The sequence below is a fragment of the Cariama cristata genome, unplaced genomic scaffold, assembly GCF_000690535.1.
Source record: "Cariama cristata isolate BGI_N322 unplaced genomic scaffold, ASM69053v1 scaffold25784, whole genome shotgun sequence".
Lineage (NCBI taxonomy): Eukaryota > Metazoa > Chordata > Aves > Cariamiformes > Cariamidae > Cariama > Cariama cristata.
Window position 1 is genome coordinate 1 of NW_009613876.1, and position 13459 is coordinate 13459.

The following is a 13459-nucleotide window of genomic DNA, read 5'->3' on the forward strand; positions in this document are numbered from 1 at the left end:
CTCTTTTATATATATATATATATAGGTCATGTTTGTCCTTTTTTTGTGTGTGTAAAACTTTAAAATTATGCCAATAAATGAAAGAAGGGAGAGGCTTTGGTGGGAGAAGGTCCACTGGTGGAAAGGGAAGCACCAATTGCCGTCTGAATCAGACGTCAAGGCAGACGGACAAAGAGGAAAAGTTATCACTCCAAGGACCCCATGGGGGCAATACAGCAAATATATTAAATAAACCTGGAAGTGAAACAAAACCAGACACTGCGTTAGAATATGTAACCCTCTCCCCCTGCAACTCCCCTCCTCTCCCGTTTTCTCCTCTGGAAACACTTGTGTCAAAGTGCCAGATTAGAAGCCCAGGAGAGCTTTTGACCTTTATTTTTTCCCCTGGACAGCTTGAGTCAGAGCTGAGATTTGCATGGGTTTGCATCGTTTCGACTCTGGGAACTCTGGGCTGGCCAGGAGGATCCTGGGATAATCAGAGCCCTTGTAGTGCTAAGCGTGGGAATACCAATCCCAAGACATCGCCTGGCACCCCTCGTCCCCAGCTCCTGAAATGCCACACATGGAAGCCCACTGTCCCCTCTCCCGAGGCAAGGGGAAGTGAGTACGAAGCGAGTGGCCCAGGCTCATTGAAGGGGCTGTAGCAGAGCTGGAACTGCAGAGTGACGGGCCGGGGCTTTCCCTGTTAGGCTGTCCCACTTCCCTCTGAATGCAGCCCCCTCCGAGTCCGCGCCCTGGCTACTCTTTCTCTCTTTTTGCATCTTTCCCTCTCTCATGGGGAACCAGGGCTTATTCTCCTTTCCCTTGTACCAGAGAAATTCTTCTGATGACAAGGGAATTACTCCTGTTTACACAAGTCAGGGAGAGAAGAATCAGACCCAGGACTGACAAAGTCCAGATCTCTTGCCAGAGATTCCAGTTCTCCTTTCCCCTGGTATGCCCTTTCTTATACACACAGGCTTCCCGCTAGAAGAGAGATGAACCAAAAGTGTTGCTGCTTTTCAGTCTTTCTGCCAACTCAACTAGTAAAATAAAAGGAAAAAGGATCCCCAGAGCAACATTAATTCTCTGCTTTCAACGGAGAATCAATAGAAAAAGGAGAGCAGGAGTTGCTCCACAGAAGAGATGAATTACATGGACCCCGAGGGGATTTAGGTGCAGAGAGGTGTCAGGCTCGCCCTCCGCCTGTAAGGGAGGCAGAGAAAGCAGAGGGCAGGGCCCAAGAGCAAGTCTGGTTGCAGCACGATCCTTCCACCTTTGCGAAGAGCCATAAAGCCATAAATAGGATGCACGTGTTGGGTCCCAGCCCAGTCCTTCCCTCTCCTGCAACCTGGGCTTTATCATGCCCAGGCCCTGCCATAGCCCCACACTGAATGAGCAGCCAGTGCTGCGGGAAAGGTCCGAGATGCCTGGGCAGAACCGAGTGCCGGGAGAACATCTCTCCCAACTGGAAAAGCAGCTTGCTGTTACTTGCCTTGTGCTCTCTCTCTCTCCCCTGCCAGCACTTCTATGCTATGAGGATTTCTTTCAGCACTTTCTTATCGTTGACATGCTTGTACTTCTTATGTTTCCTCTTCTGCGCCGGCGGCCGGCGTACTCGCTGCCTCTGTGAGACAGCGGCTGAGGTGAACGATGGTGACAAGCCTGCCAAAACAGAGGGGAGAGTGTCTGTACAGCGAGGGGCAGCCGGCTCATGGTGAAATATCTTTCTCCACACCCTGTCAACAAAGAGCTCTGCAACAGGAGGGCCACAAGGCTTCCTTCTGTTCTTCTGTCCCTTGTCCTCTGTTTTCCACAGTCTCTGCCCTCTCCCTTTTCCCACGATGCCCTTCCCCTCACCTCTCACCTTCCCCTCCTTCATTTCCCTCGGTTTCAGCCCCTTGCTGGCAGGCAGACATCCCGAGAAAGGTCCTTCAGCTGGTATAAACCAGCGAAGGCCCATGGGATTCACTGGAGCTACGCAGATTGAAACCAGTGAAGGGTTCTTCCCCCTCTCATGCCTCCCTCCACTCTATTAATGCCAAGATCCTTACGTCTCTGCTCACGTGGCCCTGGCCGGCTGTTCCTGGGGGGCGGACGGGACACCGCTTCACACCGACACTGCACGTGGTCCTTCAAAGGCACAATGACTTTTTTGAATTTTGGCTTCCTCTGGACAAATTCGATCTTGTTCACCTATTTGGAAGAGAGAGGCAAGGAAAAGATTACTACAGCTGCGGCTCCCATTCTGTAAAAATAATCAGTGTTAGCAGGCTTCAGTACTGGCTTTCTTCCTAAAAGGGTCAGAAGGCAGTTTATAGAGCACGGTTCAGATTCAGGGGTGGTGTGTACGGGAGCTAATTCTGCTAGACCTAGATCAGGCAAGTTTGGATGTGACTGGTTGTTTCCCCCGTTCGCAACTATTGCCGCTGCTTAAGCAGGATGACTGGTTGATCACAGACAGAAACATGGGACACGCAAAACACGCTAGCCTGTTTCCGACAAGATGTGATGGCGGAGACCAGGGGGCAACCAGAATTAACTCCCACAGAATCCTACAGGAAGGGTAAAAGGAGGAAAACTCGAGCCTGATGCAAGCAAACGCAGCTTCACCAGCTCTGCTGAGGCCTGTCTGAATTTGTCTCAAGCTCTTTAATAACTTGCAGGGCTGAAGCCTTCAGCTCTGTGTTTTACGGGAAAGGCGGTGCTCTGGAAATTCCCTCGGACTCTCCACCAGTGCTGACTCAGAGGGAAGACTCACAGCTCCACATCTCACCATAGGGCACAAGCTTTCTAGGGGGTCCTCCCACTCCAGAAGCTGCTGGGCCTGACCCCACTCAGGTTATCTAACAAGACCGCGGTCCCTGAAGCGCTCCACAAGCTATAAATACTTGCTCTGCCGCACGACTGGGATTGAATTCCTCTAAACCCACTGCCCCCAGCAGCATCCCTCAGCCAGTGCCGAAGCAGCCAGGCTGTTTATCTTTCCTTGAAAGCCCACTCCACACACTTCAGACCACACGCTGCTCGCTAGACAAACACTTCCAGCCAAACAATAGAGAGACCTCTGTCCTCAAAGAAACCATTTCCAGGTCACTTTTTCAGGCTGGCTTTTGACCTCTCACTTGTTTTTTCCACAAAAACAACTCCTGCTCCCCCTCATTTTTCCCTCATTCAGCCCGACTTTTCTGAGAAAGGAATTTCCTGATGAAAAGGGCTGTGTGAATATAACCTCTCTCAGCCAACCTCTGCTGCCTGCCTGGGGGAGTTTCATGGCTCAGGCAGAGGATTAGTATAGGATGAATATTATTTTTAAACAAGCTGTCTGGGAGGAAGCTGTGAGGAGATCACTGGTAGCTGTTAGGAGGGCAGGATCAGAGCAAGAGATTAGCCGTCAGGTGTCTGCTTGCTGCTGGAGCGGGTCAGGAGGTAATCGTAAGAAAGAGGAGAAGCTGCTCCAATGCGTGTCTTGGGAAGAAGCTGCAGCAGCAGCTGGGGGAAGGAGACTGACACTGCAAGCCCTCCTCTTTTTGCATCAAAAACAGTTCCCGTGATGAAAGTGTCTTGTTTGTTCTGCTCTAACACAGCAGATAAAGCCGCCTCGAGCCACAGAAATAGCCGTGGCGTGGAGTTGCAGCTGGGGACGGTGCCCTGTAGCACTGCTATGGTGACAGTCCCAGCTGCTGAACAGCACCAGCCCTCCCAGCAGCTGGCACGGCCGTCACCCCCACGCCAGAGACTGCTGCGCTGCGTGGCTAATGCAGAAGCCGTGACCGCAGATGGGGTGCGAGGGAACAGACAGCTGCGGGAGCCTTGCACCTGAGACCCACTGGGGTTTTGGTTTTGGGGGGTAGGGATGGAGGTGGGCTGCAGGAGAAGGGAGCAGCGGGAGGTTTCTCCCTTACCTGGACGTGCCGGATGCGAAACTGCGTGGGGCGACACTGCACGTTGCGGTTGTTGCAACACCCGGAGCAGTGCTGCACCTCCACGCAGGGCGGCCACACCACAAAGTTGGCGTTGGTGCTGTCCACCATGTTGCGGGAGATTTCAAAGACCACCGCCCGTGTCTTGCACTCTGCGAGGACAGCTGGCTCTGCTCCTGCCAGAGCATCTGTGGAGGGCCAAGAGAAGAAAGGGGGGGATGAAACGGGCTTTGCAGCTGTTACCAGCCCACTGCAGCCACCTCTATGGGAGGAGAAAGACCCCACACGGCTCTCACACACACACATGTTCTTTCTCCTTCTCCCACCCCTCCAGCTCCCTCCCTGGACAGAGCCGTGCCCTGTGGAGGAGGCCCCAGTAAAATGATGCTTCTCACTGCAGCAGCAGTCCTAGGCAGGAGATGACACTTCTTTAGAGTGTCACCAGCAAGATTTAAAGCAGCAGCTTGCAGAGCTCCAGACTCCCTCTCCTGCCCTCCCGGGGTGTAACACTCAGCTCCTACGTGAGGCCCAGACCCTCCTTCTCATCTGTCTACACATTCATGTGCACTATAACCCCTAGCCCCACACATGTGCCTCAGACATGCATCTGCACCCACCCACAGCTGCTCAGGTGAGCGCCCCAACAATCACAAGGTGCAACACCCCCAACTCACCTAGGCTTCGTCGCTCTCGAGACAGGGCCACAGGGTTTTGACCGGGCTGAGTTGCATTCAGGTTCAGGCTGGAGCTATCCTCCTCTGTAAAGGGAAAGACATGACCTAATAGCACCGGGTAGAGGCAGGAGAAGACAGCAGGCACTTGTGCTCTGCTCATCAGGCAAAGTGCAGAGACGCGGGATAAGACATGGCCCCAGTACATCACGCTAGGTGTAAATCTTCCAGGGCATGGACACTCTAGGTTTGCTCTTGGCTTAGACTAGGCAGTTCAAAGCAACAAGCCTATCTTGAAAGAGGGGTCCCAGTTAGGTCTGGGAGAGGAAAGCTCCAGCTCAAGAACGATAAGGCTTACAGCAGGGCTTTCTGGTGTCAGAGAAGAGTAGCGGAGGGATTCAGAGCAGCCAGCTGAGACCAGGATACAGCAAGGAGGATCAAAGACCAGATGGGACCAGCAGAAGGTTTGGTATATAACACTGGGGGGCCTTGCTGGGACTGGGAGAGTTGCGGGGTGAGAGGGCAGGTGAAGGGGATGACGGGTGGGAGGTGAGGTCCTTGCTTTCTCTCTCCCAACCCACTACAGCCGCTCTAGGTTAGAGTCAGTTTTACGACAGAAGAATAGAAAAAGAAAGTAAAAAATACTTTTCCCCTACACTACTCGAAGGTAAGCTGCAGGATCTGGAGGTAGTTCAGTCAGCGATGGGAGAGGAAGACCGATAGCATTCAGGCCAGCCCTGAGCAGTTCCCTCCCACCCCACCGCTTTTTCCCATAGGAAGCGCTGAATGGAGAAATGCCCATAATCCCCATGGAGCACTCCAGCAGGCAGCCCCTCCTGAGCTCCGGACAATGGCTGCGCTCGGAGATAGCTCCCACCCAGCCACAGCTCTTTCCTTCTCTGACCTGCTGAAGGAAGCTGAATGGACGTCAGCATCAAGGGAGCAATTTTCTTAAAGGGAATTTGGGGCTAGTGGAAGATCTCTGTTTATCAGATGTGCGATGGAGCAGACTTCCCGCACCTGTCATGTCCCATTCCTCTTCCTCAGCCCTGCCCTAGTGCAGCCTTCTTATAAGGGGGAACAGAGACTCCGCTCTCCGCTCAGCTCTGAAGCAATTGCTGAAGGATTTGGGACGGGTGCAGAGAGGCTGTGTTCACCAGGCAGGAATCATGTGCCTCAGCAGTTAACGCCATGAGGTGGACTGACAGCCAGCCTTTAAAGCAGCTGGAGAGGCGTGATCAATCCCAGGACACCAGTCATCTCGCCCTGAGGCAAACACCCAAAATGAGATCTGGTGGATCCCGCTCTAGAAGGGCATCTCGTTCTCCAGGGGCTACACAGGCTGTCGGGATGACTGGCTTAGACGGCCATGCCTGCTTTGCAGGCAGCCACAGTTATGGGGGGCGACCCCCACTCTACACACCTCTGTTGGTGGGTCTACATCAGTGTCTAAAGTCAGGAGAGGCTCATCTGCCTCCTGGCTCCCTGCGCAGTCAGAGACACACAGGGTGCACGGACCGCACAGGCAATAGCTCCAGCCGCTTCGGGATTATTTTGCTAATACACTCATTTGCTAATACACTAATTCCACACAGGGCAAGCAAATGGTGATGCTCCTTGGTGACTACCTGGGAGCAGATGAGAGCCACAGGGTGCAACAAAGAGCCAGCTTCACAGCACCATTCTCTGTTCCCCCGACCAGCCTTTCCCATCTGGGACCTGAAGTGAAACCAGTGACTCAAAGCTCTGCAGCCTTCTCCCATACCCCTGGGCTTTTCAAGCCATCAAGAGAAGTCCATCTTATTTCTTAATCATGAGGGCGGTTAGTAACTGCGATAGAGATGTATCTGTTCCTTAGACACCAGGACATGACAGACAAGAGCCCCCCCTCCCCCCCCCCCCCATCCTGTGCCGCCTGGCATTTTATCAAACGAGGGTGGGGGCTGCCTTTTGCGCAGGGGTTGAGTTGATGAGAGGGTGGGGGAAAAAAAATAGCAACAACTGTTGACTCAAAACAAATCTCCTATTGAAAACCAGGTCCCTCCCTCTCCCAGGTTGTCCTTCTACATGCCGGGTCAGCACTGAAGACGGTTGGGGCGGGGGGACCAGCCTGGGACAATCCAGCACAGCTAATTTTGGAAGTTGCCCCATTGTGTGGCTCGTGGACGAGGAGAAGGGAACTGGTGAGGGCAGGGAGCGGCCGTGGCGGTGGTGGGGAGCCTCGTCGCCTCTTTCTAAGGCAAACAATAGCTGAACGCAGCTGGTGCCCTCCCCCTCGCTTTCCCCCCCCTGCCCCTCCAGGGCCGTTTTGAAAGGCAGCGGGAATGCTTTTGAGACTGCGCCAGTGGTTGGACTGGCATAGGAAACAAAAGCAGGAAATTCTGTTCCCCCGTAGATAGTGTCTCGGCAAGGATTACAAAGCTCTAAACAGACAAAACACGAGAGAGAAGGCGAGCTGGGGGGGCCAGGGGACGACGGGCGGGAGCAGAGTTAGAATAGAAAGGAATTTGCTCTGAAGAGACCGTTTATAAATAAATTCCTGGGCCAACCCAGCCGCCGTGGCGCGTGCTCCAATTCCCACACGTGCCGACCCCTCCGCGCTTCGTCGCTCCCGCCGCCCGCTGCGCTCAGCCCGGGCCAAGTGACCCCGAGGTACTGCAGCCCCCGGAGCTCTTATCTACGGGCAGGAGGTGAAGCGACGCTACCCTGACTTAGCTCCTGTCCCGTAACTCACCCACGGACACGTGCGCTGCCGCTCTCGTTCTAAGAGCCTCTAGGAGCCCGTGGCCTTTTGTGGATGCTAAACCTCAGAACCCGCTCAGCCCCTTTCCTCCTCTATCACCCCATTTTTACCTCCCATTTCTCCACCTCCTAAACTGATCCTTGGCCAATTCAAGCCCTGCTGCCTGTGCATCTCCCAGGGTGAAAAGCGCTGACCTCAGTTCCTTGCACTCACCTTGCCCATCCCCTATAATTTTTGGAAGTCAGTGTCCTTCGATAGACCAGGCAGTTAGGAGGAGATCTTAAAAGGCATCTAGGTGCCTAACTCCTGCAGGTTTCAGGGGGGCTAGGTGTGTAAATAGCCAAGTCTCAGCTCCTGAATGGTTCCTGTATTTACAGTGAGGTTTGTTGACAGTGTGCCTGCTGGAAAACAGAATATCCCCTCCCTCCTCCCCAAAGAGTTAAGAAAAATAGAGAAGTGTTTGGTGAAGAGGAGATTTACCTACGGAGTCTATCCGCAGGGCACGCTGGAGGTCGCTGATGGAGCGCACTGAGCTGCCACTCAAAATCTCATAAATGTCTTCGGGTATGGGGTCCCCCTGCCAGACGACAAAAGGAAAAGAAGGGGAGAAACAAGCGTTAAGGACGGTGACCTGCAAATACTGACTGCGTCACGGAGCGGGAGTGGGGGGAACTGAAGGAGCACGGAGGAGGCACGACAGAACCAGTGAAACGCAAAGACATGCCCTCATGTAGGCATGAGCCTGAAACCTGAGCAAACCTCTCACAAAGTGGTCGGGAGACTGAAAAAGCCCAAAAATGCCCGAGCTGCGCAGCAGAGCCCTGAACGCTATGCAAGCAGCCAGCAAGGCTTCCTTCTCCGGTGCTGTATGACTTCTCCAGGTGGCCTCCCGTTCCTGCTGCCTGCATTAAAGACATTTTAACAGACTTCCCTTACGCTATCAGATAAAACCTTCCCAATATTTCCCTCCGTTCTGAAACTCCCTCACTGGCTTTGTCAGATATCGCGTGTATGTGCGTGTGCGTGCGTGTGTGTTTTCAAACCACAGCGGCCCAATAATATACATCATTTGCATATTTTTTTAAAACAAAAAAAAAAGGAAGGGGGGGTGGAGAGGAAGATGGACCTTCGCAGCTGAGGCTGCTCCGGCATGAGCCCGCGGTGAAACCACAAATGCTGCAGGGAGGACATGAAAGGCTGTCGGAGGCGGTGGGCTGAGGAGCTGATTTGGATGAAGAAACACATGGGCGTTCGGATGTCATTGCATGCCAGTGCCAAAAACATTAAGTAAGCAGTAAGACATCAGACGATGGGCCAAATTCAGGGTTTGTGCGGGCAGGTGCAACGCCATTAATCTCTTGGGAATTTTACTCTGGCACCAGGCTTGAATGGGGCCAAGTGACAGCACTTAACAAGACTACAAAGGAGTGGTGTGGGAAAGCAAGCACTGATTAAAACATACTTCCGAAAGACTAGAAAAAGAGACGGAGGAAAGTACTGGCCAAAGTGTTTGCTTAGCTCCTAGCTCTCTTCATTCAGGGCTACTCATGTGGAAAAGCTGCTCTTTCAGCCGGGTGCTGGATGCCGCCTGAGCCACAGCCCTACACATGTCCCTGTAACCGAGAGGAGAACTTGGCTCATGTGCTTGTGAAACGCAGGGATTTTTGTGGGGGTTTTTATGGGCAGTTGGTGGCATGTGTGTGGTCCTTCTAGCGTACAGCTATTCCTTCCCTGCCTGCGTTTGGTGCAGAACATTTCCCTTCTGCTTGGAGTCAAAAAAAAACCACCAGGCAGGTGGTTAAACGTTGGCTTTTAAACCTTGAGGGCTTTAGCCCAAACCTGCAGCCACTTTTGCACGGCTGCTTGAGCCTGGCACTCTCCCACACGTGTCTGTCCCCTGGCCACCTGCCCTTCGCCTCTACTAACAGGGCAATAGGGGTGCTCCCTCCTCAGCCCTGCTAGCCCACCCTCTAATACTGTAACTTAAACTAGGATGCGGTGGCTTGAAGGCTGCTGCAGCCCAAATCATGGGGCAGAAACCTCCCGGGATCGCTGCAGAGCAGACAACACGAGCGTCTTAAACCTCCGCAGCCAGATCCACCAGAGAGCTCGAGTCAGATCGAGCCTCCCTGCCCTGCTCCATCCCTGTTACTGTCACATCTCACCACAGATCTGGCTGTCCGCCTGCAGCGAAAAGCAGATTTTACATCCCCAGGCACTCCTTCCTCAGTCTCCGAGGGAGAGGGAAGCAGCATCAGTGATGAATGCACAGCGAGAGACAGACTTGTATAATTCAGGGATCGCTGAATAGCTGCGAAATGAAGATGCCTTCTGACAACTCCTGCTGCCTGAGGAAGAGTGGGACCAACAGCCCAGTGCCGGAGAGGTTCTGCAGCACTTCCCTGCCTTGTGCCACACACGTTTACTGGAAAAGGGATCACTTGCAGCTCCCAGGACTTGCAGCCAGAGCTCAGCGCCGGGTGGTGAAATTGCAGGTTTTTTAATGTTTGCACCTGTCAGCCAAATGCGTTTGTGTACGAACGCTGCCGTGCACGGATGCCCCTGGTCCTTCCTGACACTTAATACGTGTAGGAAATGGAACTTTATTTTAAACTCCGGCACTCGCTGGGGGAGAGCGTGGGCAGGTGTTACGAGACTCGGTGACTTTGGAGGCGAGCTGGGAGGTGTCACCTTGCTAACTGAGCAGGGGGAACAGATACGGATCAGGGATTGCAAATGCAGGCCCTCAGGAGCCGGATTGCTGGGGACTGACGGCCTGTAGGAAGAAGCTCCACTCCCTGCTCACGGCAGCAGTTTTAGGTGCCAGTTTTTTCTTGTTGCAGATACTATCAGCACGGCTACCGTGTTATCACCAGCCCACACGGCTCATAATCCTGTCCTCCTCCCCAGGGTTTGTGAGGCAGCTCTGCCAGTGACAACCGCAAACCTGTGAAGCTCCTTCCTTTACTCTTGCGCCGCAGAACCCTATCCAAGACCTAAGAGCAGCTACGCAGAGCTGAGCTGCACGGCTTGTCCTTGCTCCCTTTGGGGTCTGTGACTGGGAACAGCCGTGCCTCTGGACCCTCACCCCTGAGATGGGGGCACCGCACACAGCCAGGCTCGGGGCACTCGGTGGGGATGGGACACAGGGAAGCAGAGGTCCATCAGCCACCTCCACCTGATCCCATGGGGTCAGAAGGTGGGGGAGCATTGCAGGAGGTGAGATCCCCAACAGACCAGCCCAAAGAGCCGGTGCTTTTCCTGCTTAGCAGCTCCTCTGGAGTTATTTGTCTAACACAGGTTAACAATCTCCTTCTTTAACTGTGCGGCAGATCAAAGGAGACTTTTGTCTCAATGGACTCCTGGCTGGCTGTCAAGCGCCCCAAGGCCTGGCCTTGTATGCCTGCGAGGCCCTGAATTCCTAGAAGAAAGTAAGTTTGTTCTTCCCTCCCTCCCTCTGCCCCCAGTGCCTGGCTCTCCCCCGAACCGCAGGGACACCCCCGACTCTGCCAGTCCCCGGGCAGGGACATCCCCTCCCCTTCTCCCGGCTGCTGGCACTTGTGGGGTGAGAGCGGCTGTGACGCCAGGGCTTCTTGGCACATCTTCTTTGCCTCCCTCCTCCCAGCCATGAGCAGTGTGGCTTGGCCGCTGCAAACCAATGCATATGCAGCAATGCCCTGCAAACAGGACATCCCCCCGTCCCTGCTCCCCACACACACGCTCTCCCAAAATCAGCCTCCTCCCTAATCCTTCTACCCCCTGCCTCTGGAGCTTTCTGCTAACATACGCTTTTGAGCACCAGGGATGCTGAAAGGTCCCCTTGCGATCAGCGAGGTGGCTGTGCAGGCAATCCGCAGGGCTGTGTGCTCCAGTCCTCCCTCCAGCTATTCACAGGCAAGGGTTTCAGAGTCTTGCCCGAAGGTGTGTCTCTCTTGGTAGCACAGCAGGTACAGAGGAGGAGGAGGGAGCAAAGATTGTGCAACTGGCAGGGACGGCAGACCCTCAGGGCTCAAAGAAACCAGCCAAGGATACTCGCAGGGTGAGGACTCCTCCAGTTCTCTTTTTTGAGGCGGTGTGTCTACAAACCCACGTGTGACTGCACACAGAAGGACAGAAGGGTAGCGGCAGCACCAGTCCAGGGCAGGGAAGCAGCCAGCTATCTGCTCCTCTGCCTTGGAGAGCAGGACTTTCCCGAGCACCTCCACACTGATGGCAGCAAGGGATCTTGGCAGCAGGGTCCTGAATGATCAGCCAGGCAAAAAACCCCAAACAAACAGCATTTTTTAATTCCCTCTGAAGCTGACGTGAGGACCCCGAGGGGAGACTCCACCACATTCCTTGGCAGAGAGCAAGACCGGCAGCACCTGCCACCAGCCCGCTGAACCCCAGAGGCTCTTGCTCCCCTGGCACAGGGCTTCCCCCCTTCCATCAGCACTCCCGGCTACAGGGGGACCCCGACATCCGCCGGCTGTAGGACCACACATGCCTCTCCCCACAGTAGGCACAACCTTCCTCACACGAGCCCCTTCCACGTGGGACGGTGGCTTATGTTTTCCTCCCTTAAAAGAATCAAACTTAACGTTTGATCTAGCCCACGTTCCTAAAATACAGCCAGAGTTACCCACCCTTTTCCCATTTCAAGGGGGACTCCACTGCTTCCCCCTGCTCCCCCCACACCTCCCCTGCAAGGGCTGGAGGCATTTCCACCCCCGGGGATGGTTCTGTACCGGCAGCACTGGAAACAGCGCAGGAACCACTGTCATTCTCTCCTGCTGCTGTGCATCAGCTGACAGTGAGAGGGAGGCAGGGACGACTCGCCTGGCTCCTTCCACGAGCTCACCCCAGACATGTCATCCATCCCGGCTTCCACCGCTTTGTCCTTGTCACAGCCTCATGCTAGGAAGACTCGGGAAGAGCCCGGGAGCCTTGTACCAAGAAGACGTGATGGGGAGCTGGGCTGAGGTTATAAGCAAGCACCCAGCCGCACCCCATTCCTCGGGAATTCCAGAAAGCCCTGCCAGTGGGGCTTCACCCCAGCACAACTACACCGGGCTCAGCCCATCTCTGTAAATGTTGCAAGGCAACTATTACAGCCCGCAGGGCAAATGCAAATCGGTTTAGCATCCTCGCTTCCCAACTGGCAAATACCTTCCCGCTGAGGCTCGTACTCCCTCTGGCTGGAAGAGCTCCAGGGCCCTCCAGCTCCAGGTGGGTGTGATCGAAGAGGGAAAGGGACTCAGGAGGCTCCGTCTCTGGGCTCAGGCCTCTGCGGATCAGCAGGAGCTACTCTTCCCCGTGCACTTTCTCTGGCAAGGCTGGGGAGGAGCTGCAAGCCCCATTCGGAGGATGACTATGGTTCCGCAGCCTGGTCGGAGGCTGCCTGGTGCAGAGGGTGCAACACACTGCCCTCAAAGTAGAGGGACTGGCTACAGGCAGAAGCATCTCCCCAAGCAGAAACCTTGGCTCTCTGGTCATAAAGTGACAAATATCATGATTCCTCCCGAAAAACCTAGAGCCAGAATTCCCAAACTCTAACCCTACCAGGCTGTCATAGAGCTGTGCAGTCTTTCAACGTGATTACAGTGCAGAATAACAGCCCCCCTGGGATCAGACACTTCCATCTACACCCTTCTCCAGCGCCAACCATAGCCGATGTTTCACGCTGCATGGGAGAAAGAGATCTGAGCCACCCACAGAGGAAATACCATCCTCTGCCCAAAACAAACATAACCACTGGGCAGCCCACAGATCTAACTGCTTCCCTTTGCGGCTTGGGCAAGGGCAAAATGGGCCCATAAGGAGATGATGCGATGCTTCGCACCCAACCCCTTCCCTGCCACCCACAAGAGGGGCTGCCCGAAAACGAGGAAGGAAGAGAAAGAAATGATGCAAAGGGAGGAAAGTTTTGGCGGAAGGATATCTCCTGTCCCTGACAACCCCCAAGCTGCAGATCCAACCCATGGTTTTGCCACCTTGGGTAGAGCTGAAGTGGGAACCGAGCGCCGCACGTAAATGTTAGGGGCTTTCTGATCCCCTCAATCTGCACACGATCAGATTGAAATGAAACACGGTCAATGAAACGTGGCAGAGAGGTCAAAGGATTTGGGGTCTTGGGGCTTAGGGTGAGGTGTCGATTCTTAGGG

General features: G+C 54.3%; 1 protein-coding gene across 1 annotated transcript in view; it reads right to left on the minus strand.

Moving 5' to 3' along the window:
* Nucleotides 1–38: 38 nt before the first annotated feature.
* PDGFB (platelet-derived growth factor beta polypeptide) overlaps nucleotides 39–13459 on the minus strand; it is a 13724-nt gene continuing 303 nt past the window's right edge. The window contains exons 2-7 of the mRNA XM_009699199.1: nucleotides 7797–7947; nucleotides 4577–4660; nucleotides 3885–4090; nucleotides 2034–2175; nucleotides 1471–1644; nucleotides 39–234 (exon numbers count right to left, since the gene is read on the minus strand). Of these exons, the coding sequence (XP_009697501.1) occupies nucleotides 1508–1644; nucleotides 2034–2175; nucleotides 3885–4090; nucleotides 4577–4660; nucleotides 7797–7947 (720 nt within the window). The 3' untranslated portion in view covers nucleotides 39–234; nucleotides 1471–1507. The remainder of the gene's footprint in view (nucleotides 235–1470; nucleotides 1645–2033; nucleotides 2176–3884; nucleotides 4091–4576; nucleotides 4661–7796; nucleotides 7948–13459) is intronic.